Source organism: Miniopterus natalensis, chromosome 4, assembly GCF_054644295.1.
Source record: "Miniopterus natalensis isolate mMinNat1 chromosome 4, mMinNat1.hap1, whole genome shotgun sequence".
NCBI classification, from domain to species: Eukaryota; Metazoa; Chordata; class Mammalia; order Chiroptera; family Miniopteridae; genus Miniopterus; species Miniopterus natalensis.
The window spans coordinates 68488962-68516372 of NC_142084.1; the positions used below are offsets into that span (position 1 = coordinate 68488962).

Sequence of the window (27411 nt, forward strand, 5' to 3'; positions counted from 1 at the left end):
AGGCAAATAGTTAACAGGAATTCACCTACATTTTTAATGAATTGTTAAGGGCCAACTGGGAAATCATGAGAGTACAGAATCTCTGAGGGAGCAGCAGAAGTGTGGAGAGACCCTCTCTGAGATGGAGCCACACAGGGAAAGTCTACAGCTGAAGGTGGAGGACGGAAGGTGTAAGAGGGCCTATTGTAAGGTGGTGAATGAAAACCAGAATTTCAGTGGTGAGCATGCTATAGTATATACAGATATTAAATTTTAATGTTGTACACCAAAAATTATATAATTCTATTAACCAATGTTATCTCAATTAAAAAAAAAAAAAAAACCTTATTTAAATTTTTTTACAAAGCAATGTTTTTTAATCAAAGGAAAAACTTAATTTTAACATGTAAGTTCCATTCTGTGGCATGTGGCTTTCCAACTCTCCCAGCACCACTTATTGAAGAGGCTTTCTTCTCTCCACTGCAGGTTTTTGGCCCCTTTGTCAAAAATCATTTGCCCATATATGTGTGGTTTTATTTCAGGGCTCTCAGTTCTGTCCCATTGGTCTGTACATCTGTTCTTCTGCCAATACCATTCTGTTTTGATCATCGTAGCTCTGTAGTATAATTTGAAATCAGATAGTGTGATACCTCCTGCTTCATTCTTTTTCTCAGGATTGCTTTGGCTATTTGGGTTCTTTTGCAGTTACATAAAAATCTAACAATTTTTTATACTATTTATTTTTAAAATGACATTGGGGTTTTAATGGAGATTGCATTAACAACCTCTCTTTTGGGTACCTAAAAAATTCAAACACATGTATTCACAAAGATGTATGCACCCCTATGTTCATTGCAGCGTTGTTCACTGTGGTCAAGACGTGGAGGCAGCTGAGAGTCCTTCAATAGATGATTGAATAAAGAAGATGTGGTACATACATACTGTGGAATGCTACTCAGCCATAAGAAAAGATGAAATATTGCCATTTGTGGCAACATGGATGGACCTTGAGAATACTATGCTAAATGAAATAATTCAGTCAGAAAAAGCTAAGAACCATATAATTTTACTCACATGTGAAATATAAAACTGTAACTCGTAGACTCAGACAGACAATAGTATTGTGGTTACCAGAGCAAAGGGGATCTGGGGCTAGTAAAAGGTAAAGGGGGCCAGAGATTATTTGACTTTGGGTGGTGGGCACACAATGCAATATATAAATCGCGTATCATTAAAATGTACCCTTGAAACATATATGACCCTATTAACCAATGTCACTCCAATAAGTTTAATAAAAAAAGAAAAAATGCAATAGGAAACCCATTTAAATTTTTAAAACAAAACTTCAACAATAACTAAAAACATTTATATGAGAAATGCAAAAAGTTCTCAGGTACAGTACTATAAAGTATAACTGAAAAATCATGAGCTACATAAAAATAGATTTATTTTGAAGGGGCGGGAAATTGTTAATGTTATAAGAAAGCTATTTACTCCAAATTAATTGACACAGTAAATGCAACCACAATGAAAGTCCCAAGATATTTTTTATGGAACTTAGTAAAACTATCTATAAGGTTATACAGAAGAAGAATGTGAAAGAAGACACAGAACAGTTGTAAACAATAAGTAATCAAGTGTTCACATTGCCCATTTTTTACCCTCTGCTTTGTTTTGACAAAACTTAAATCAGGCTTCTCTTTTCATACAGGCCCCTGAACTCTGTTTACCTCATAGCCTGAACAAGCACAAACATAAAAAGTATAACAGGCTACTCTCATCAACTTCCTCTGAGAACTCGCTAACCATAGATGACCATTTCCTGTCACAACTCTGACAATTTCCCCTTATTTTTCAAGCTTCCCCTCCAAAGATTCTGCTAATTTTTGCCTTCTTTGTCCTTTACTTTGTAAAAGACAAATCTCTTTCTGTATGATTTTGAGATACTCACAGATTTCTGAGGATCAGAGCATTCTCCCTATTGAAATAGTCTTTCTAATTAAAGTCTCCCCTTATCCAAGTTCACATTTAGATTTATTGTATATAAAACACAGAGATTTTCCTCAAAACACCAAAAACAAAAAGAAAAAACACAGAACTATGGTATTTTTTAAAGTGTAGTAGTATTCCAGGAATAGAGAAATGAACCAATAAATCAACAGAAAATAATGATGGAAAACTTTCCTAACCCAATGAAAGAAATAGACATACAAGCCCAGAAATGCAGAGTCCCAAACAAGATGGACTCAAAGAGACCCACACCAAGACACATACAACCTCTTAGCATTGTTTCTGCAACTTCTTGTGAACCTATATTTATTTTAAAATAGGAGCATAAAATGAACTTTTGAAGGTCCCTGAAAAAAATTAAAATAAAATTACCATATGATCCAGCAATTTAACTTCTGAGTATTTTTCTGAAGAAAACACACAAAATGACAAATATAGATCCCAGTGTTAATTGCAACATTATTTACAATAGCAAAGATGTGGAAACAATCTAAGTGTCCATCCACAAATGAGAATATTATTTAGCCATTTAAAAAATAAAATGTTGCTATTGATGGCAACATGGATGGACCTTATGGTCTCTATGCCTAGAAAAATAAGTCAGACAGAAAAAGTCAAATATTTATTATCTCACTTATATTTGAACTCCAAAAAAAAGCTCATAGATACAGAGAACAGATTGGTTATTGCCAGACCTGGGGTGTGGGGGGGAGGGGTATGAAATGGATAAAGGGAGTGAAAAAATGCAAACTTCCAGTTATAAAGTAAATAAGCCATGGCATGTAATGTACAGCATGATGACTATAGTCAGTAATAAAGCATTGCATATTTAAAAGTTGCTAACAAAATAAATCTTAAAAATTCTCAACACAAAAAATTGTAACTATATATGGTGATGAATGTTAACTAGACATTATGGTGATCTTTCCCAGTGTATACAGTTATTGAATTATGATGTTATACATCTGAAACTATATAATGTAGTCAATTATGCCACAATAAAATGTCTATTAATTGATAATAAATAGATAATTCTGTTCACTCTGATCTAAGGTCTTCTTGGGGCCAAAAGACTAGTAGAGTGATTCTTCATTTGGGGAGCTCTTTGAATACACAGTATCACATGTTCCTATGTGAAAACATTTAGAAATCACCCTCAAGGAAGCTTTCAGTATACATACTTGTAATACTATGTAAATCCTTAAAAAGAAGAACTAGAGTCTCTGAGAACTTAATTATTGGGAAGATTAAGGGAAAGGAAGTTTCTTAAGTGACCTCCTCTAGGGCACAATATACTTCAAATAGTGTTTTTAACACACACAGGCCAAGATCAGACATCCTCAGTGGCTGGGCTTGTTTTGTCTGCACCATGAGAAACAGACATCTAAGACTGCTGCCAGGTAGGTAGAATCAGCAATGACGATAGACAATTAAGGCTATCTGGGAACTCTCTATCCAGTTTGAAAATGTTCTGTTTTTGCTTGATACCTGGCTTGTTTTCCCCAATATTTCTGTAAGGTACATACAGAAAGAAATTTGACGATATTAGCTCATTTATATTAAATCTCAAAGGAGAAAGTTAGTGAAACTTATTCCTAGGGCATACTTAAGGACTTAACAGACATTTCTCATTTTACCACTTGTATTAGTCCAGTTTCTCCAGAGAAACAGAATCAATAGGAGGAAGAAGAGGGGAGAAGGGAGAGGGGAGAGGGGAGAGGTGGAGGGGAATCACCTCCACAGAAAGCGATGACCATGTGGCCAAGATTTGAAATTGGAGACTGACTCTCTTTTCTTTGTCATCTCTCCATTTTTCTGTCCCAGAACTGTCAGTGCTGCTGTTGTTGCCATTGGTTGATGTAGGCCTGAACGATGAAGGTGAGCCTGCCCAGACAGACACCCATTAGTGGTTTTAAGCTGACGAGTACATGCTGAGGTCTGGGTCCTCTCACCAGTTGGGAAGGAAGGAGGCTCAGGGACGGTCTTCTGGAAATAAGAAAAGCTGTTTTTACCTCCCTAGATGCCCAGGGTTGTTGGTTTTTTTTGGTCTTTTTCTCTTCCAATAGCAGCCATCCCTCCCTTCTCCCCTCTCCTCTAGTCTCGGACCCACAGCTGTCCAGGGCGTCATCCTTTCCTTGAGCTTTCTGACCATGGTCTCCATCCTCACTGTCCCATCCCCACAGCCTGTGTTCTATGGTGCCCTCCGGACCCGCCATGTGTCAATGGCAACGCCTGTCTCTGCGTTCCGGGATTCAGTTCTGCACATGGAAACATCTTCCCCGGCCACTTGGAGAGTTGCAAAGGTACAGAGGCTTGGGGGGGGGGGTGGAGGGACATAAAGAGTTTATTGAGGTAGATTGTGAAGCAGCCAGAGCAGCACAGAAGCATTTTGTCAAGGATTCAAGAGAGGAGCCAGGGCAGGGTAGTATGAGGAAAGAGGGCAGTTAAGTTTTGTGATCGCTGTAGTAGGAAGGGTGTTTAGAGCTTACACCGTGGAGCTGGGCTGTGTGGGTTCAAAGTCTAGCTTTGCCACTAAGTGGCTCTCTGACCTTTAGGAAATTATTTCTTCTCTCTTCCCCTCAGTTTCCTTGTCTATTTATTGGGGATAATTATTGTACCCACCCCACATGGGTGGTGTAAGATTTCATATTTACCATTATGGAAAAAATTTAAAGATGAGTACAGAGAAATTGTCAACAAATGTGAGCTATTATCGTTGTTACTGCTGCTATTGTAATTACTATTTTCAAAGCACAAAGAAAGGAAAGAAATAATGGAAGCAGCAGGAGGAAAGAAATACCCAGGGCCTGGAATCTCAGGCTCTCCTACTAGCTCAAGCTCACGAGGAATCCAGCCCACTCACAAACATGGTTTTCTACCTCATCCTCACAGCAGAGCCAGGATGCAAGCAGAGCTAGAACTTTTTTCTACCTTCACCCATTTTGCCCCACTCTGGCAACCACCAATCTGTTTCTGTATCTATATGTTTGTGTAGGGTTTTTTGAAATTTCACATTTAAGTCAGATTGTTTTATTTGTACTTTTCTGTCTGACTTATTTCACTTAACATAATGTCCTCAAGGTCCATCCATATTGTCACAAAAGACAGGATTTCCTCCTTTTTATGGCTGAATAAATATTCCACTGTATATGTATACCATGGTCTCATTGTCCACTCACCCATCAGTGGACTGTTAGGTTGTTGTTGTATCTTGGTTATTGTAAATAATGTTGCAATGAACATGGAGGTGCAGGCATCTTTTCAAGATTATAATTTCATTTCTTTCTGAGTAATACCCAAAAGTATTCATATGAATCATGACTCTTTACATTTTTGAGGAACCTCCATGCTTTTTTTCATAGGGACTGCTCCAGTTTAAATTCCCACCAACAGTGCCTAAGGTCCCTTTTCTCCACATCTTCTCCAACACTTGTTATATACACACACATACACACACATACACACATATACATTTTAGATGTTAACTCCTTATCAGATACATGATTTGCAAATATTTTCTCACAATAGCAGGTTGCTTTTTCATTGTGCTGATAGTTTTCTTTGTTGTACAAAAGCTTTCTAGTTTGATGTAGTCTCCCTTGTCTATTGTTGCTTTTGTTGCCTTTATTTTTGGTGTGAAATACAAAAATTCATTGCCAGGACAGATGTCAAGAAACTAACCCCCTATGTTTTCTTTGAATTTTATGGCTTCAGGGCAGCATCATTCCTTGAATTTCCAAATTTGGGCTCAAAGAAATTTAGTGACTTGCCAAAGTTTGGCAGCTAATAAGGTGGTAACACTAAGTTTTAAAGCTAAAGGGTTTTTATTCTTCAAAGAAATTGGACCATAAAAGGAAATTATAGTACTACAAATGGTTCAAGTAGAGAATTTAGTTATGTGCATTTAACCACCATAAAAATATGGGGGGAGGATAAAATTTTACACCAAGAAATACTCTTCATCTACTCAAAATACTCTTACATGCATATTTACTGGCAATAAATGAAAATATTCTTAATATCTTTGAATAGATGAGAAACTATACACCCCTAAAATTTTCCAATAACCTGTATAGTGGACTTATGGGCGATTATCTTTTCATTATTTAATTTTATTTGTTTTCTCAGTGTCTGTGTATTATTTAATATTTGTGGAAAAATTAATTTTATCAGGAAAAGAAAAAGATGTTGTGACTAGCGCCCAGCCAATCTATGACCCAAGAGATATTCCCACAGGTTTCTTTATACACTTGCATGTGTGTATCTCATGGGAAATTGTAGACTGGGCAGACACGTAGGGAAGATGCTGCTACTAAGGCACCTGGATACCAGCTCCCTTCTTGAGGGCAGTTGTCAGGTTGAGGAATTTCCCATTGTCATGTCCTTCCATCCCACACCTTATTCCCACCTCTCCCCAACTCTACTCCACCCCATCCCATCTAACTTGGTGGCAGGTCTCCAGCCATTGCCATCACCTGAAAAGAGGAGAAAAGACCCATTGCCCAGGTGAGGGCTGAACATGAATGCTACAGACGTGTGTCCCTCCAAGTTCCTCTCAAGTCCTGGTGCTGACACAGTAGCCTGGGCCTTAAAAGGGAAAGCCAGAATTTAGAGAAGGAACTCTGACCTGGGGGGAGACCAGTTGCCTGCCTGGACTCATCATGACCTCATGAGTTCTTTCAGGCTCTAAAGTCTTTGGTCGCCTGATTGGAATGGATATGGTCAAACTTTCTGTCCCTGCATTTTGATTCATCTTGTGTCCCTGGTTATTATTAAGTTGCTGTTGTTGTTACCCAGTGATGTCCAACACCTGCTTGATGGGTCCCTGAGCTACTCAAAGGGGTCTTGGCTCATGGGCATCTCTCTCTCTCATGTTTAGAGAACAGGGAGAGATAAGATGACAGAAAATACCCCCAGTGACTTAGCTGTGAGCACCTTCATGATGCTTCTTCATTTCATATCCCCTGCTGCCTCTGATAACAAGGGATTTTACCCAGGGTGTAGATAGACTCTCCCAGAGATATCCTGGGGCATCTGTAAAAGGCCTGACATTGGGAGCTGGGGGAGTTACTGACAGGGAGGGTGGGGTGTACTTGGGCCACTGTGATTAAAGGACAGTGGGAGCTGTCAATGGGCAGGGGCCTGACACATGGCTTTATCTTCAGGTGTGTGGTAAGTGTCACCCTGTACACCCCCTAGCCATGACTCCATGACCTCAGATTTGAGAATGGCCTTCAAATCCACTGTCACCCTAACTGGAGGCCACCCTCAGGTTACCAGTGATGCAAATAGCACCACAAAGGAGAGTTTGGAGCTGAGTCCGTGCTTCTGTCTACCCCTCAAGGCCTGGAGAAAGGGATGCAGATCTCCTTCCAGCTCCATCATGACACAGCAGAGTGTCTGAATCTAGGTGTCCTCAGACCAGCCAGAGAGTCAAGATGGGCAGAGGAGTCAGCAGGCTTTGGAGCAGCTGGCTTTGCCCAGCCCAGCCCCAGGAGTGCTACCCTGGACCTGTGTTCTGTCCAGCCCCTATGACAGGGTCAGACTGGAGGCCAGGGTCTCTGACCTATGGGAACTTATGCCTTTGATAGGTGACATTTCCTCCTGTTGTGTTCCAGGCATGAAGGAGTGTGGACCAGAATCAACAGTGTCCTGTGAAATAAATGTTGACTGCCGAAACTTCACGGAGAGTTACTGCCGTTGCAGACAAAGCAAAAGCCTCGTTTCTGAGGCAATGTTAGATCTTGACAGCCTGTGTGATGGTAAGTAGAATACCATGTCTTCCATCTTCTCATTCATTAGGTTTGGGATTCCCAACCCTTTCTCCAGGCCATCAGAGGGGTAACCTGGGCACCTACCAGGTCACCCCCTCTTCTCTGAACCCCAAGGCTCTGAATGCCCCCCACTAAGTGCCACTTATGCAATTCTGGAACATGCTTTTACCACCTGGCATCTTATTTTCATAAAACAAAGAAAGGGGTGGCATTCAAGAAACTTCAAGAGCTCACAGAGTATTTCATTCCAGTGCAATACCCATCCTTTTCTTCTTTATCAGTAACTGCCAGAATGAGACCTTTCCCCACTAGGGTCCGTACAGGCTTGGCCACCCCAGGAGCACTCTCAGATTCCTCAGGCCTTAATGGACCCAGTTCAGAAATGTTGGAGTGGGAAGAGTCAAGGGTGGGCCCATGTCCCCCAGCTGGCCCTGCCCTGGCCAACAACCACACCTGGTGAAACCCCTCCTTGCACCTAACCCCACTTCTCAGCTGCTCAACCACATCTATTTTCTCAAGCAAGGCTTCACCCTGATCCAATCCAATAATTTCTGTTCATGGGCCTGTGGGAAACTCAGATGACTAGGACCCATGAGCATGTTGTGTTGGGAGTGGGCAGGGTGGCATAGACCACCCCACACATATTCAGAAAGTTGGATAAATGGAAGAGGCTCCTACCTGGATGAGATTGAAAGAGGGGACGTAATTGGAGACCACTGCTCCAGGCCAAACCCTCTCTTGTAGAGGTCAACTCAGGCTACATGGGGGCCCAAACCACTGGGGGACAGATGATGGAGGCTGAGCCTCCTTCAACAAGACCTACAGGCCTGTGCTCCCAGTGGAGACCAAGGAGTCAGATGACAGAAGCAGCTGCCACCCTTCACCCATCAGCATCTGTTCCCCTTTCCAGCCACCCAGCCCTCACCTACTGCTGGCCTTGCTCAGAAGTGAATTCTAACCACTTCCTGTCAGTCCAGGGGACACTTTGTGAGGATCAGAAGAAGCCCCTTCACCACCTCAAACATGCATGGCTGGACATCAACTCCCATTGTCTACCGTGGCCTGGCATCCACTGTCTGAGTGGCTCTTGCTTGTCTGGCACCATCTTCATTCTCCTCACCCCTTCCTACAAGCTCTTTGAGGAATCAGGCTCATGGATGGGTCTTGGGCCAGCTCCATGAAGCTTGAGTATCAGAGTTAGCATGGAAAGGAGAGCTCTCTGTCCTGCCAAGGTCACTGGGGTTCCAAGGAGAATTCAGGCAGAGAACAGCTGTCCTGGAGGAGGCAAGACAAAGGTCATCACTGGGAGCCAAGATGGGTACTGTTCAGGGAACGCATTTCTCCTGTATTTGGCTCCTAGGAAGGCCCACCCTGGCCTTTGTCCAACTCCTCAGGCTGGGACACAAGTAACCATGATGTTCCCACCCCACCTGGGAACTGCCCAAGGAAGCAAGGGCACAGGGGCTAAAAGTCAGGGAGAACTCAAGACACTTCCATCTACACCTGGACAACAGAGCATTGAAGCCACAACATTCACTCATAGGATGCTTCCATGTGAATAAGAAATGGCACCTACTCACCAGGGAGGAGACAGTGGGGCCTTTCAAAGCAGATTGCTGCCACTGCCTAAGAACAAAGAATGTGGACATGGGAGCAGGCAAACCAATCTGAGGACTTTCTCCTTTGACTTACCCTCTCCTTTGGAAAAGGCTGGAGTCTCTACGATGTGTCCCTGTCATCAGCTGTGTGTATGTTCTGCCCCCTTACCTGTAGCACCTGAGGTTTCGTGAGAGCTGTGACTGTCAGTAACTGACTCCTTGGGGAGTCCCAGGAAATAGAGGGGAAAGACTGAGTCCTTGATTCCAAGTAAAGTATAAAACCTCAGGGAATCTGCCAGAAAGCTGTGGGCTGCAAGGCCAGAGCCACCTCCCATGTGGCAATGGCCATGTGGACAGGGGTTGAAATTGGAGCTCCACTTTCCTATCTTTATCATCTCTCTGTCTTTCTACCCCAGATCTCATTCTGCAGCTGAAGTTGACATTGAGGGCTGCAGCTGAAAAACTTAGAGGTGAGTCTGACCAGCCAGGCCCATTAGTGACATAAGCTCGATAGCGCTTGTTGGGGTACAGGTCTTCTCACTAACAACGGGGAAAGAGACGTACCTTGCAAATAAGGCCTGGAGATGGTCTTCTGGAAATAAAAGCTATTTCTTCCTCCCTAAATGTCCATAATTTTCTGAGCTCTTCCAAGTCCAGTGGCAGCCATCACTCCCTCCGTCCCCTCCTCTACCCTTGGGCCCCCAGCTGGTAGCTGACTTCTTCCATTTCTGACCATGGTCTCCATCCCCACAGCCTCTGCCCCAGAAGGCTGTCCTTGGTGGTGCCCTCTGAACTCCAAATGTGTCAATGCCACCGCCTGTCGCTGTGCTCAGGGATTCAGTTCTTCATCTGGGGAGATCCTCACCAGCGTCTTCGAGAGATGTGATGGTACAGGGGCTTTGGGGGGGGGGGGGGGTGGAGGGGCATACAGAGATTGTTGGGGGAGGTTGTGAGGTATCCAGAGCTCTCATGACTGAGAGAAGCACAGAAGCATTGTGTCAAGGATTAGAGAGAGGAGACAGGACAGGGTAATATGAGGGAAGTGAGCAATCAGGTTTATGTGATTAGCCTATCAGATCCACTACCCATTTTTAAATTCGACTGTGTAGTGTGTTGTTTTTTCTTCCTGTTCAGTTATATGAGTTCTTTGTTTAGTATTTTGGGTGTTCACCACTTATCAGATACATGATTTCCAAACATTTTCTCCAAAATTGTAGGTTGCCTTCTAATTTTGTTGATGGTTGCATTTGCTATACAGAAGCTTTTTAGATCAACTTAGACCCACTTATTTATTTTTGCTTTTGTTGCCTTTGATTTTGGTGTCAAGTCCAAAAAATCATTGCCAAGACCAATGTTTTATTCTAGGAGTTTTATAGTTTCATGGTAGTATTGTTTTTTAAAAGATCATAATTTGAAAAAAGAGACTGAGCAAATTATCCAAAGTCACACAGTTAATAAGGTTGTAGAACCTAGATTAGAACTAAAACCAGAGTTTTTATTCTTCAATAATACAAGGTTGGAAAAGGAAAATATGCTACTTAAAATGGTAAGATGGTAAATTTGTTATGTGAATTTTACCACAGTAAACAAGTGGCAAAAAAAGAAATTACGTGATTTTTACACGAAGATATTCTCTTTATCTACTAAAATAATCTTAGATGCATATTTATTGATCATTTTAAAACATTCCTATGTGTTAGAAACAATGAGAGAGAAAAACCCTAAAATTTTCCAGTAGTCTGCGTAGTGAACTTATAGGTGATTTCCTTTGTTGCCTTTCTTTACATTTTCTTTGTTTCCTAAGTATCCATGTGTTATTTAATATTGGGTGAAAAGTAAATTTTATCAGGGGAAAAGAAAAGAGCTTTTGAGTAATGCCCAGCCTATCCATTAGCCTGGAGGTATTCCTGAAGGGTCTTTTGTGCATTTGTGTGTGTGTGTGTCATGAAGACTTGTACACTGGGTGGATATGGATGGAGATCCTGCTGACCGTACCTGGATCTCAGTCCCTCACGTGACACAGCCCCATACCCTTAACCTGGAAGACAGGTCTTCAGTCATTGCCACCATCTGAGAGCAGAAGCATCCTTCATGTTTCTTCTCTGGCCTGGTCCTGACACCCACAGCCTAGGCCAGGGACCTTAGAAGGGAAACCCACAAGTTTGAAGATGAAACTCTGATCTGGGGAGATTGGCTGAGAGTCCTATCAGGTTCTACAGTCTTTGGTCCTCTGGTTGGTACATACAGGGCCAAATATTCTGTTCCTTCATTTTGATTTTGATTCATTCTTGTGTACATGGTTCTTATTAAACCATTGCTTTTAGCCAACAGTGCCCAGCTCCTGTTCTGTGGGTCCCTGAGCTACTATTCAAAGGGCACCTGGGCCATTGGCCTTTCTCATGTTTAGAGAACAGGGAGAGATAAGATGCTAGAAAACACTCCTAGTGACTCAGCTTTGAGCAGCTTCCTGACACTTCTTCATTTTATACCCCCTATTACCTCTGATAGGGGGTGGAGATAGGAAGATTCACCCGGAGACATCCTGGGGCATGTGGAAAAGGCCTGACATTGTGAGCTGGGGAGTGCCTGATGAGGAATGTGGGGTATATTTGGATCACTGTGAGCAATGGGAGGTGGAAGCCATCAATGGTCAGGGATCTGACACCTGACTCTGTCTTCAGGTGTGAATGATGATGTCACCCTGGACAGCACCTGGCCATGTCTCCCTCCACAACCTCAGCACAGAGATGGCCTTCACTGCCACCCTCACCCTGACTAGAGGTCACTACCAGGTCCCCTATGGTGCAAGTAGCACCACAGTGGAGGGATTGGAGCCTGAGTCAGTGCCACCATCTACTCCTCAAGGCCTGGGAAGGGGATGCAGACCTCCTTCCAGTCCCATCATGATACAACAGAGTGTCTGAATCTAGGTGCCCTCAGACCAGCCAGACAGCAAAGACGACCAGAGAGGTCACCAGAGTCTGAAGCAGCTGGCTCTGCCCAGCCCAGCCCCAGAAGTGACACCCAGGAGCTAGTTCTGTCTACTCTCCATGGCAGAGTTAGCCTGGATGCCACAGTCTCTGCTCTGTGGGAACTCACGCCTTTGGGAGGTGACCCTTTATCCTGTTGTGTTCCAGACATCAATGAATGTGAACCACCCTCAACAGTGTCCTGTGGAAAATTCGCAGACTGCCATAACACAGAGGGGAGCTACTACTGCACGTGCAACCCAGGATATGAGCTTGTTTCTGGAGTAAAGAAGTTCCAGAATGAAAGGGAGAACACATGTCAAGGTAGAAACCACCCCACATCTTCCATCTTCTTGACCATGAGATTTGAGGTCATTTGGCCCACTTTCTCAGGCCTGAAAACAAAACATAAAAAAGCTGTCCTAAGCACCTACCTGGTCACCCACCCTCTCCAAACCCCAAGGCTGAGAACCCTCCACAGAGGGTCACTTCTGGATGTTTGGAACACACCCCTCTTGGACACCTGATCTTATTTTAAATTTTTTTTTAAAAAAGGAGAGTGATAACATTTAAGGTCCTTCAGGCATTCACAGAGGTTTGTGTTCCAGTGCAACCCCCATCTTCTTCGCCACCATCAGTGACTTCCAGGATGATGCCTCCTCCCACCAGATCCCCCATGGGCTTAAACATTCCAGGTACACACTCGGGGACTTCCCAGGCAATGGTGGATTCAGGGACTCTGTCCAGAAACATGGGAGTGGGGAGATTCAAGAGTGGCTCCACCTTCCCTGGTCAGCCCTCTCCCTGGCACCCTGACTGACCCCACTTCTCGGCCACTCAGCCTCCATCAATTTTCCTGCACAAGCGACCCCTCTGACTCTCTCCAATAATTTCAGTTCATGACCTGAGGACATGGATGCCACCACACCCACACAAACTTGAAAAGCCGAATAAATGGGAGGGGCTCCCATCTGAACCAGGCTACGGAGGAAGCTGTTACTCAGGGAGGTGCACAGGTCTGTGTCCCTGGTGGGAGACTAAAGGGCCAGAAGACAGAAATGTCTGCCACCCCTCGCCCATCAGGCCTCCCTCTCCAGCCAACCAGCCCTCACCATTCCTGGCCTTCCTCAGATGTAAATTCTTACCACTTCCTGCCAGTCCAGGGAATGGCTTTTGGGGGGTCAAAAAAGCACCCAGGGAAGCCTGGCTGGGCATCAGCTGCCAATGTCCAATCTGGACTTAGTGCCACTGTCTGGGTGGCCCTGTCCTATGCAATGTCTTCTTCATTCTCCCTGCCCCTGCCCTATAGCTTCATTCTTGGGGAGCCTGTCTCAGAAGTGGTTCTTGGTCCATCTCTTTCAAGATGTCTTAGTGTTAGTGGGAAGGGGAGAGCGCTGCTTTGACAGCGTCAATGAGATTCCAAGGAGAACTCAGTCAGTGAGGAGCCACCCTGGGAAAATTAGAACTAAGGCTATCACTGGGAGGCAAGTCAGGTCCTGGCCAGGAAATGCTGCATTCCCCCCTGCCCTGGATTTCCAAGAAGGCCCACTCTGTCCTCTGTCCAAATGCTCAGGCTGGGACACAGGCAGCTGTGATGTCCCCCACCCCAGCCTGGAACTTCCCAGGAAAGTTAGGGGACTGGGGGTGGCAGACAGGTAGGACTCAAGCTGATTCCATCCACATCTGGACAGCAGAGCATCTAGGCCACCACATTACTATGCTGAGGCCTCTATGTGAATAAGAAAAGGTGCACACTAATGGGAGGTGGGGGAAGCAAACAGTGGGACCTCCTAGATGCTTCTATTCCCAAATCAGGTTCCATGGAACAGCAAATGACAATATGGGAAGGTACTTGTCCTGGGCCTCAGGCCCTGCCCCCAACATGCACACTCACACACCTAACGAACTGCCTTTCTGTCTGCACCAGGGGTCTCCTTCCCCACCTGGAATGCACCCCGTAGAATCAACAGCAAGGTCAGTGGCTCCAGCATGGATGACGGGGCAGGAAATATCTCTGTGCTGCCTGCAGCACCCACCTATTTCCCCCAAGTTGCCCCATCTACCTGCGAGGCTCTCTGACCATCATATCTCCCTTCTCCCCAGAGGTTCTCTCGCTTCTTACAAAAATTTGATGATTTGGGCAGAGACTTCAAGTCTGCCTTGTCTATGGACACCGTCCAGGTAAGGCCAGGACCTGGGGGAGGCAGGGGGAGGCATCCCATAGAGGACTGGGGAAGCCTTGGTCTGGGAAGAGACAGACCCAACACAATGACACCCTGCTCTGAGTCCTCTCTTCTTGCTGTTCCTGCCCATTCAGTTCACATCACCCTTGACATTCATGAACAGGACTGACCTCTGAATGGCTGGATTGCATGGCAATCTGGTACCACCTTTATCCCCAAGTTGACAGTCTCTAGAATCTGTTTGTTGGAGCTGAGTGGGCAAAGTCTTCCTGTAGTCCCTCTGGTGCATGGCCCACTGGCTCTGTGTCCATACCCCCAGGACCTCATACAGGCGGTAGATGACCTGCTGGAAACCCCTGAGGACCTGGAGACCAGGCCCCACTCAGAACAGAACTATGTGGCCGATAACCTGCTCCTCAACATGGAATTTGTGTTGAAAGAGCTGAGCAAGGCCCCACCCAATGAGTCACTGGACTTTAATACAGCCGCAGGCACAGGTAAGTACCCCCAGGCTCTGCTCTGCCCATTCTGCACCTCATTCCTCCCCCAACCTCACTAGAGCTGGGTGACCATGCTTGTATCGGTATTACTCTCATAAACAAATTAAAATAAAAGCTTAAAAAGAACTGAATAAATTTTGCTAAGTAAAATAAGTCAAACAGACAGAAACAGATGTATGATATCACTTATATGTGGAATCTAAAAAACAAACTCATAGATACAGAGAATAGATTGGTAGTTGTCAGACACAGGGGGTGAGGGGTTGTTGAAATGGGTGAAAGGAGTCAAAAGGTAAAAACTTCCACTTACAAAATAGATAAGCCATGGGGATATCTAATGTACAGCATGGCAACTACAGTTGAAAATACTATATTACATATTTGAAAGTGTCTATGCAAGTATCTTAAAAGTCCTTATCACAAATCTTTAAAATTTAGTAACTATGTATAATGACAGATGTTAACTAAACTTATTGTGGTGATTTTGCAATATATATAAATATCAAACCATCTGTTGTACATCTGAAACTAATGTTATGTCAATTATACCTCAATAAAAAAGAAATGAATAAAATGATCATTAATATACATTTTCATTAAAAAATTAATTATGAACAGTGAAATAAAGATCATGAAAAATTTAGGGAGAAACAAAAGGCTTCAAAAGAGAACAATTTATTTAATTTTAAAGAATATATATTTAATATTACTTGATATTTAAAATAATTTGTCTTATTGAGGTAAAATTCACGTAACACAAAGTTCACCATTTTAACCAAAGTGTTCAACTCAATGACATTTAATATATTCAGATGTAATCATCACTTCTATTTCTAAAATATTTTCATCACCCTAAAAGTAAACACTGTACCCACAAAGCAGTCGTTCTTCCCACCTCCAACCCCTGGCAACCACTTATCTGTTTTCTGTCTCTATGAATTTGCTTACTCTGAATATTTTGTATAAATAGAATCATTAAATATGTTACCCTATAGTGTAGCTTCTGTCACCTAACGATGTTTTCAAGGTTCACCCATGTTGTAGCACGCGTTGTCAACTGGTCGTCCTTGGCACCAATTTAAACACCAATAGAAATCTCCAGTCTGCTCTGTTCCAGGGCCACACATCTTTGCTGTTCCAACTCGGCCAGGGAGAAACAGTCTTCACTCTGAAAAGAAAAAGTAGCTGGGCTTATATGGACAGAAGTCTCGGTCCCTGGTTTCTGATTGGCCTGTTCTTATGCAAATGAGGATGCCAAATTCTCTGTTTGATTGGTCCAAAAGGCACTGTCCTGATTGGTCAAAATAAAGCTGCTCTAACTGGTCGGCACTGTGCAGCTCTGATTGGATGGGGAGCCTCAATCCTATAGGCTGAAGGAGGGTTCCGGGAAACCTTGAGAGGGGCTGGCTCAGAGCGCAGGCAGGCGGCGTAGCGGAGGTGTCTCTGTGAAGTGTAGTTTGCATGAGACTCTGCTGTGAAGAAATGGCTGTTAGGCCTCTGGTGTGTTTTTTCATTTGAGCCCAGTTAGCTGCCAGGAGCCCTTATTAGTAGGTGTCTTTTTTATTCAGGATTCACAGTGTCATATTTCTTTCCTTTTTATGGTTGAATAATATTCCATTGGATGTGGATATACCACCTTTTGTTAATACATTCATCCATTGATGGACATGTGGGTTGTTGTCTCCTTTTGACTACTGTGAATAATGCTACTATGAATATTGGTGCACAAGTTTTGTCTGACTTTTTCAGCTCTTTGGGGTACATAACTTAGGGTGAAATCTCTGAGTGATACGATAATTCTACATTCAACTTTTTGAGGACCCACAAAACTATTTTTCCAAAATGGCTACTTTTCCATTTACATTCCCACCAGCTATATAATAGGGTTCTATTTTCTGCATCCTCAGAAACACTTTTTGCTTCCATTTTGTTTTGGTTTTATTATAGCCTTTCTAGTGTATGTCAGGTGACATCTCATTAAGGTTTTGATTTGCATTTCCCTAATGATTAATGGTGTTTAACATTTTTACCTGTCACTTTGGAACATTTGTGTATGTGTTTTAGAAAAATGTCTATTCCATAGATTGTCTTTTCACTTTCTTCATAGTCTTTTCACCTAATGAACAGATGCTTTGGGTATGATGAAGTTCATTTTATCTATTTTTTCTTCTGTTCCTTGTGCATGTGGTGTCATATATAAGAATCCATTTCCAAATTCAACATCATGAAGATTTACCCTTATGTTTTCTTTGACTGATTTTGAGTTAATTTTTGTTTATTGTATGAGGTAGAGTACCAGCTTCTTTTTGTGTGTGTGTATAACCAGATGTCCAAGCACCATTTGTAGGAGAGACTACTCTTTCTACCTTGAAGGATTTGGGCACCTCTTGTTGAAAACCATAGAGGAATGGATTTATTTCTAAACTCTCAATTCCATTTTAGTGATCTAAATGTCTATCCTTATACCAGTATCATACTGGTTTGGGGGTTTGTTTTTAAGGTTAAACATAAATTTCACTCATTTATTTATTACTTTTTTAATTTTTCAATTACAGTTGACATTTAATATTATTTTGTATTTCAGGTGTACAACATAGTGGTTAGATATTTATATAATTTATTAAGTTATCCCTTGATAAGTCTAGTACATACCTGGCACCATATATAATTATTAAAATATTATTGACTATATTCCCTATGCTTTACATTCCTGTCACTATTTTGTATCTACCAATTTGTACTTCTCAATCTCCCTTGCCCTTTTTCACCCAGCGCCCCCCACTCCAAACCTCTCCCATATGGCAACCATCAGTTTATTCTCTGTATTTGAGTCAGTTTCTGTTTTGTTTATTTTGTTGTTTAGATTCCACATATAAGTGAAGCCATGTGGTATTTGTCACGCTCTGCCTGACTTACTTGATGTAACACAATACCCTCTAGGTCCATTCAGTTTTCGCAAATGGCAAGATTTTATTTCTTCTATGGCAAGTAATATTCCATTGTGTATATGTAGGACCTCTTCTCTATCCATTCTTCTATTGATGGACACAAGTTGCTTCCATATCTTGGCTATCGTCAGTAATGCTACAATGAATATAGTGACCCATATATCTTTTTGAATTAGTGCTTTGGATTTCTTCAGATAAATACCCAGAAGTGGACTTGCTGGGTCATAAGGCAGTTCTATTTAATTTTTGAGGAATTTCTATACTGTTTTCCATAGTAACTGCACCAATTTGCAATCCCATCAACAATGCTCCAGGGTTCCTTTTTCTGTACATCCTCACCAAAACTTATTGTTTGTTGATTTATTGATGATAGCCATTCTGACAAGTGTGAAGTAGTATCTCACTGTGATTTTAATTTACATTTCTCTGGTGATTAGTGGTGCTGAGCATCTTTTTATATGTCTATTGACCATCTGTATGTCCCCTTTGGAGAAATGTCTATCACATCCCCTTCCCATTTCTTAAATTGTTTGTTTTGCTTTGTTTTCTCATTTTGAGTTGTATGAGTTCTTTATAAATTTTGTATATTAACCCCTTATCAAGTGTATCATTGACAAGTATCTTTTCCCAATCAGCAGGTTGTTTTTTTTATTTTGTTAATGGTTTACTTTGCTGTGTGAAAGCTTTTTAGTTTTATTAAATCCCATTTGTTTATTTTTTTGTTTCCATGGCCTGAGGAGATATATTGGTAGGGAGGGGGATTACTATGAACAGTGTCAGAGAGTGTACTGCCTATATTTTCTTTCAGGAGTTTTAAGGTTTTGGGTCTTATATTTAAATATTTTATCCATTTTGAGTTTATTCTTGTATATGGTATAAGAAAGTGGTCTAATTTCAATTTTTTTACATATGTCTGTCCAGTTTTCTCAACACCATTTATTGAAGAGGCACTCTTCACTGTATATTTTTTGCCTCCTTTGTCATAGATTAATTGACCAGACAGATGTGGGTTTACTTCTGGACTCTCTATTCTGTACCATTGATCTATGTGTCTATTTTTATACCAGTATATGTTGTTTTGGTTGCTATAGCCTTGCAGAAGAGTTTGATATGAGGTAACGTGATACCTACAACGTTGTTTGTCTTTCGAGATTGCTTAGCTATTTGGGAACTTTTGTGGTTCCAAACAATATATTTTAGAATTATTTGATCTAGTTCTGTGAAAAATGCCATTGGTATTTTTTTTTTGGTCTTTTTTATTTTAAATTTATTGGGGTGACATTGGTTAATAAGATTATACAGGTTTCAAGTGTACATTTCTATGATACTCTGTATATATTGCATTGTGTACCCACCACCCTACACTTTGTCTATGAGATTTCTTTTGTTTATCTTGTTTGTTCATTTGTTGCTTTCAGTTTTATATCCCACATTAGTGAAATCATATGATTTTTAACTTTTTCTGTCTGACAAATTTTGCTTAGCGTGATATTCTCAAGGTCCATCCATGTTGTCACAAATGCCAGTGTTTCATCTTTTCTTATGGTTGAGTAGTATTCCATTGTATATATGTACCACATCTTCTTTATCCAATCATCTACTGAAGGTGGTATCTCATTGTAGTTTTGATTTGCATTTCCCTAATAGCTGGTGAAGTTGAACATCTTTTCATATACCTGTTGGCCATTTGTATGTCTTCTTGGGAAAGTGTCTGTTCAAGTCCTCTGCCCATTTTTTAACTGTATTGTTTGTTTGGTGTTGAGTTGTATGAGTTCTTTACATATTTTTTATTAGAGCTTTTTTTTTTTTTATTACAATTGACATAAATATCATATTAGTTTTAGGTGTTCATCCCAGTGATTAGACATTATATAACTTACTAAGTGATGATCCCAATAAATCTAACACCCATCTGACAATATACTTAGTTATTAGAAAATTATTGACCATATTCCCTATGCTGTACTTACATCCTCATGACTGTTCTATAACAACCAATTTGTACTTCTTAATCCCTTCACTGTTTTCACCCATCCCCTTAACCCCCTCACATCTAGCAACCATCAAAGTTGCCAGCATCAAAATGCTCTTTACATCTATGAGTCTGTTTCTGTTCTGCTTCTTTGTTTATTTTGTTTTTAGATTTAATTGTTGATAGATATGTATTTATTACCATTTTATTGTTCATATTTTTATCTTTTTTTATTCTTCTTAAAGAAAAACTCTTTAACATTTTAAATAATACTGTTTTGTGGTGATGAACTCCTTTAGCTTTTTCTTGTCTAGGAAGCTCTTTATCTGCTCTTCTATTCTAAATGATAGCTTTGCTGGGTAAAGTAATCTTGGTTGTAGGTTCTTGCTTTTCATCGTTTTGAATATTTCTTGCCAATCCCTTCTGGCCTGCAAGGTTTCTGTTGAGAAATCAGCTGACAGTCATATGGGAGCTCATTGTAGGTAACTAAATGCTTTTCTCTTGCTGTTTTTAAGATTTTCTCTTTGTCTTTAACCTTTTGCATTTTAATTATGATGTGTCTTGCTGTTAGCCTCTTTGGGTTCATCTTGTTTGGGACTCTCTGTGCTTCCTGGACTTATATGTCTATTTACTTCACCAGGTTAAGAAAGTATTTTGTCATTATTTTTTTAAATAGATTTTCAATGTCTTGCTCTCTCTTTTCTATTTCTGGCACTCCAATGATGTGAATGTTGGTATGCTTGAAGTCCCAGAGGCACCTTACACTCTCCTCATTTTTTAAAGTTCTGCTTTCTTTTTGCTGTTCTGATTGGGTGTCTTTTGCTTCCTTATATTCCAAATTCCTGGTTTGGTTCTCAGCTTTTCTATTCTACTGTTAATTCCCTGTAAATTATACTTCATTTCAGTCAGTGTATCCTTCATTTCTGGCCGTTCATTTTTTATGCTGTTGAGCTTCTCAGTAAGTTCCTTGAGCATCCTTATAACCAGTGTTTTGAACTCTGCATCTAGTAGATTGCGTGTCCCCATTTTGTTTAGTTCTTTTTCTAGAGTTTTGTTCTATTCTTTCATTTGGGATGTGTTTCCTTGTCGCCTCATTTTGGCAGCCTCCCTGTGTTTGTTTCTATGTATTAGGTAGAGCTGCTACGTCTCCTGGGCTTGGTAGAGTGGCCTAATGAAGTAGGTGTTCTGTGGGGTCCAGTGGCACAGCCTCCCCGATCACCCAAGCTGGGTGCTCCAGGTGTGCCCTCACACATATGGGCTGTGTACACCCTCCTCTTGTAGTTGAGCCTTGATTGCTATTGGCATATCAACGTGAGGAATTTACCTCCAGGTAGCTCAGCTGCAAGGATTGACTGTGACCATGAACCACCACCGTTTTACCACCGTGGAGGATCATCTGTGCAGCAGCCCACCCCACAGAGCAGGACTTACTTAAGCAAGGCTCTGGTGCCCGCTGAGTTTGCCCCTTCAGTGTGTTGCTTGTGGAGGTGGTTGGGTAGTAATGCTTTGATGTAGTCTAAAGCTGTCCACTGGGTGTGCTGGCTCGGCAGCCTCCCAGGAGGTACAGGCCAAGGTCAGCCACCACCTGTGTTCTGCCCAGGGCCACCTGGCATGAGCTACAAAGAGATCTGCCGATGGCTGCTACTTGTGCTGGGCTTGGAGGTGCCCCGGAGAGGCCAAGCTGTGAAGCAAGGCCAATTGCTACTAGTGCCAGGCTCGGGGCCACTTAGTGAGAGGTATGGCGCATGCTGAGGCCAGATGCTGCTTATTGAAGAGGTTTTAGGAGAATCTGAAACATGAGTTAAGACAGGCCATTGTTTTGTTTTGTTTTGTTTTTTAATATATCTTTATTGATTTCAGAGAGAGGAAAGGAGAGGGAGAGATAGAAACCTCAATGATGAGAGAGTCATTGATTGGCTGCAGCCCGCAACCTGGGCATGTGCCCTGACCAGGAATCAAACCCTGATCTCCTGGATCCTAGGTCGACGCTCAACTGCTGAGCCACGCCCAGCAGGGCAAGACAGGCCATTCTTACGGAAAAGCCACTGGAAACAACTTGGGCGGGCCCAAAATTTCGGTGGTGCAGGGCCTCAGGGAATCACCTGGATGGGGCAAACAGTGTGAGCCAGGTTGATGAAGTATTATATATAGCACCCACCTGCCAGCTCTGTGGGTGGAGGGCTCATCAAAGAAACAATGGCCTCTACCAGTACTTCTTTCTGGGAGAAAGCTTCCCCCACCCCAGCTCATGCCCTGATACCAGACCTTTTCATGCCTGGTACCAGACTATTTTATGTCCTGTATGTCTCTTGTGCATTTCAAGCTGCTGCCCCAGCACTGGAACTCAGAGGGAGTGAGCCCAAGTAAATCAGTGTGCAGGCCCTTTAAAAGAACATGCCTGGGACCCCAGCAGCCCTCCATCTCCTCCAACCTCAATCACCACTGGTTTTTACAGCCAGAAGTTATAGGGACTTCTCCTCTTGGCGCTGGAACCCTGGTATGTGGCTGAGATCCCTTGCTCCTCAGGGGAGACCTCCACAGCTGAGATATTTCTTCTGATTTTTATCTGCTACACATGGGTGTGGGACCAGCCTGTCCCATGTCTTCACCTCTCTTACCAATCTCCATATGGCTTCTTCTTTAAAACTCTAGTTGTAGTAATTCAGCCAGATTTCAGGTGATTCTAAATGATGGTTGTTCTGTAGTTTACTTGTAATTTTGATGTGGTTGTGGGAGGAGGTGAGTACCACATTTACCTACACCGCCATCTTCACTGAACAAATAATGTAAAAATTTAATCTGCTGGCTTTATTCAAAGTAAGTTGAAGTGTTGGTAATCCAGGAAAACATTACAGTTAGATTTAAAAGAATCATCATCATTAACCTGCAGTGCTACAGCTGTATGAAAGAAGGTTCCTTCCCAGCCAAAGATATATCTCAGGGAAAAGAGCCTTTATGTTTTAGAGATTCAATCTGAAATATCTACATATAAAACGATATGGTTTCTAGGATTTGCTTCAAAATCATAAGGAGTGAGAATCGTACTTTACCTCTATGCTCTCCCACCCACAATCCATAACCACAGTCTAATTATGGGAAAAATATCAGGCAAGTCCCAATTGAGAAATATTTTGCAAAATAAGTAAGCAGTATGCCGCAAAACTATCAGTGTCATCAAAACCAAGGAAAGTCTAAGAAATTGTCACAGACAAGAGGAGACTAAGGAGATATGACAATTCAATGTAATGTGTGTCCTGGCTAGGATCCTTGCTCCAGAAGCCAAATTCCCCAGGACCCAACCACACTGCACAGGTGCAAAGCTATATTTTGGATATTAACCCCTCATTTAAACTGTTGTCTGCAAATACCATCTTCCATTGGGTTGGTTACCCTTTTGTTTTGTTGGCAGTTTCTTTTGCTATGCAAAAACTTTTTAGTTTGTTGTAGTCCCATTAATTTATTTTTGCCTTTACTTCCCTTGCCTTTGGAGTCAAATTCATAAAATCTTCTCTAAAACTAAGGTTCATAAGCTTAGTACTCATGTTTTCTTCTATGTAGTTTATTGTTTCAGATCTTATATTTAGGTCTTTGATCCATTTTGAGTTAATTTTTGCACATAGAGACAAACTATAGTCTAGTTTCATTCTTTTACATGTGGTCAATTTTCCCAGCACCATTTATTGAAGAGGCTTTCTTTTCTCCATTGTATATTTTTGACTCCTTTGTCAAAAATTATTTGTTCATATACATGTGGGTTTATTTCTGGGCTCTAAATTATGTTCCATTGGTCTGTATATCTGTTTTTCTGTGAATACCATGCTGTTTTTATTGTCATCGCCTTGTAGTATTATTTTACTTAGGCAGTGTGATATCTTCGGTTTTATTCTTTTTTTTTTTTCTTTCAGGATTGATTCAGTTATTTACGGTCTATTGTAGTTTCATACAAACTGATGATTTTTTTTCTATTTCTTTAAAAAATGTCATTGGGGTTTTGATGGGGATTGCATTAAATCTGTATATTACTTTGGGTAATATGAACATTTTAACTATGTTGATTCTTCCAACCCATGAACATAGAATATTTTTATATTTATTGTGTTTTTTTCAATCTCTTTTAATAATACTTTGTAGTTTTCAGTATATAGGTCCTTCAAATCCTTTGTTAAGTTTCTTTGTAAGTATTTTATTCCTTTTGTTGCAGAAGGATTTTTTTATTTCATTTATTTTTGTGGAAGTTTTTGATGGTTGTTTCAATTTCCTCACTGTTTATCAGTCTATTTAGATTTTCCAGTTCTTCACGATTCAGTCTAGAAAGGTTACATATTTCTAGGAACTTATCTGTTTCTTCTAGATTATTGAATTTGGTCATATATTGTCTTTCATAGTATTCTAGTATAACCCTTTGTATTTCTGTGGTATCTGTGGTAACTTCTCTTTCATTGCTGATTTTGTTTATTTGAATCTTTTCTCTTTTTTCACTAGTGGGCTTTTTATTTGGAGAAGTTTTTTATTAATGTTTCAATCTATTTACCTGTTATAGGTCTATTACAGTTTTCTATATCTTATTCAGTTTGGGTACTTTGTATGTCTCTAGGAATTTCTCCATTTTGTCTAGGTTATCTAACTGGTTGTTGAATAGTTGCTCATGATATTCTCTTACAATCCTTTGTAAATCCACATGATATATATGCCATTATTATGTATACAAATATTGTGTTATACTATTATCATGTTTACTAAATAATACCATTATATATAAGTAATATATATTATATAATATATAAATATATAATACATTTATATAATATAGAAAGTATATATAATAGGGCATTATAGCAACCATTGCAGTTTCAATTACTAATCTAATGCCCTTATATAACTCCCACAATTCAAAGAACTGTCCCTGAAGGTGACGAAGAAAGGACAAAAGAATGTCACCTTAAATGTTAATCAGGCGAAGATGCTGCTGGACTGGGATACAGTACAGGAATCTGGTGACTCAGGTAAGGCTAAGATGGGGAGAAGTTCACTGAGGTTTCACAGTGGGACAAGATACCCAAAGTTGGGGCAAATGGAGAATTACAGTTTAAAGGAAAAGTGTGGGCTATGGTGGGCCCAAAAGGAAAGAGTGTACCTGAAGAAGAGGTTGTGTTGGGCACTCCAAGAAGTCAATCATGGCCTTGTCCTACAGTTTCTTCTGTGGTGGGCCTTTTCTCCATGCCTGGGATTCGCAAGTTGCTGTCTGAGGCCTCCCTAGTCCTGGAAACTGAGGAACAGGCAGTTCTGCATGAGACACACAAGGGCTTGTTGCAGGAAGTCTCCCCCTTCCTGCTCTCAGATGTCATCTCCGTCTTTGTGAGCAGTAACAACACCCAGAACCTAAGCTCCCCAGTCACCTTCATCTTCAACCATGTGAGTCCTGGTAGTATGGGGCTGTAGGTGTAAAATGAGCCTGAGTACTAGGCATAGACTTGGGGTTCAGGGGGCTCCCCATGGGTGCATCATTTCCCCAGGAAAGCTCATCACAAGTAGGATTTGGGTCAGCATTTCTGAGCACCAGAACCACCAGCTCATACCTGTGCTCTTTTCCTATAGTCAGTGACTCCCGGGCCAAGGCAAAAGGTGTACTGTGTCTTCTGGGAGCATGGCCAAGATGGAAGTGGTCATTGGTCCACCAAAGGCTGCTGGATGGTGGGCACCAGAGGCACCAGCACCACCTGCCAATGTACCCACCTCAGCAGCTTTGCCGTCCTCATGGCCCACTATGAGGTGCAGGTGAGAGCCCTAAGAGGGGATGAATTCAATGTCTACTGCTGTGTAATAAATTCCCTACAAATGTAGTATCTTAAAAACACACACACAGGGTGGAGGGAATCAATGGGGGGAAAAGGGGACATCTGTAATACTTTCAACAATACAAAACACACACACACACAAATTTGTTATCCTGCGGAATCCTCATGTCAGCAATCTCTTACAGCATACCTGGGTTGTCTACTCAGGGTCTCATGTGGCTAAAATGACTATGTCAGCCAGGCCTGTAATCTCATCTGAGTCTTGCAGTTCTCCTCTAAGCTCCCTGGCTTAGAATTCAGTTCCTTGCAGTTGTGGGACTGGTTTCTCACTTTCTTACTAGCTGGCAGTGGGGGAGCACACTCAGCTCCTAGGGACTACCTGCATTTATTCTCATGTAGCCCTCTCATAGGCCTTCTCACAGTGTGTCAGTATTGCTAACTGGAGGCCAGCAGGAGAATCTCCCTCACATTAAAACACCCTCAAACTTTGAATCATTTGCTCCAAGAACCTTGATCGGTTAAGGGTTCATCTGATTAAGTCTGACCCATACAAGAGAAACTCCCTGTCTTCAAGTGAGTTCATTGTGGACCTGCAAAATGCCTTCACAGGAGCACCTAGATGGCATTTGACTGAAAACCTGGAAGTAGTTATATGTACACATGCTGGTGGGGTCATGGTTGCCAAACTAGAACTCTGCCCACCAAGGGGGTCTTCAGGACAGGGGTAATCAGGGGCTTCATAAAGGAAGATTTGATGATGGCAGAGTTCAGAGGGGACCGGGATCCAATGAGTACAGGCAAATCAGTAGCCATGTGTGCCTCCTCCCCTGTCCAGTCGAACTGGTTACTTCTCTGGTTCACCAAAACCAGAAACTTGCACAAATAACTTCAGGTAATGAGGCATTTACTGAAATAAATGTGGCACCTGCATGAAAATAACCATGAAAAGGATAATAGCCAAATGGCCAGATCTCACTACTTTTGCCCCACCCTGTATAAAAATAATGCATATATTTGCTCTTTGGTCTTCCTCTTTTCAAAGACTTAGTGGAGTGTTGTTGTTTTTTTCACTGTTGTGCAAATCATGTTTTATTTATTACATCTAAGAGAATTTTCTATTCCAGCTTACAAAAAGACACTTCATTATTTTTATTGCCACAAGCATTTCATTTTGTGAATCCACCATAAATTACACATCAAGGCTTCTTGTAGTGGGGTTTTGTTTTGATCATTTGCTAATAAATAATATTGCAATTGCTTACACACACTTCATTCTTCTCACATGATAAACCTATAAGCTTAGTCATACCCAAAAATCTAAAAGCAAATAAACCCTATGCCCTGGCCAGTGTGGCTCAGTTGGTTGGGCATCATCCAGTCCACCAAAAGATTGCCAGTTTGATTCCTGGTCAGGGCACATGCCCGAGTTGTGGCTCCATCCTTGGTGGGGGGCATGCAAGAGGCAACCCATCAGTGTTTCTCTATCACTCTTTCCCTTCCTCTATCTCTAAAAATCAATAAAAATATTTTTAAATAAATAAACCCTCTGAGTTCCAGAACTTGGTCTTGAGTAAGGTCTCTTCTATCCCTCAATTCTTCTTTTTTTTTTTTTTTAAATATATCTTTATTGATTTCAGAGAGAGGAAAGGAGAGGGAGAGAGAGAGATAGAAACATCAATGATG

At 41.6% G+C, this 27411-nt stretch overlaps 1 protein-coding gene across 1 annotated transcript in view; it reads left to right on the forward strand.

Annotated features, from left to right (window-relative positions):
• The first annotated feature begins 3358 nt into the window (after nt 1-3358).
• ADGRE2 (adhesion G protein-coupled receptor E2) overlaps nt 3359-27411 on the forward strand; it is a 29526-nt gene continuing 5473 nt past the window's right edge. Inside the window, 13 exon segments of the mRNA XM_087816173.1 lie at nt 3359-3389; nt 3814-3867; nt 4173-4292; nt 7608-7751; nt 9778-9831; nt 10115-10249; nt 12499-12654; nt 13640-13767; nt 14434-14511; nt 14833-15010; nt 24829-24936; nt 25125-25345; nt 25529-25708. Of these exon segments, the coding sequence (XP_087672299.1) occupies nt 3359-3389; nt 3814-3867; nt 4173-4292; nt 7608-7751; nt 9778-9831; nt 10115-10249; nt 12499-12654; nt 13640-13767; nt 14434-14511; nt 14833-15010; nt 24829-24936; nt 25125-25345; nt 25529-25708 (1587 nt within the window).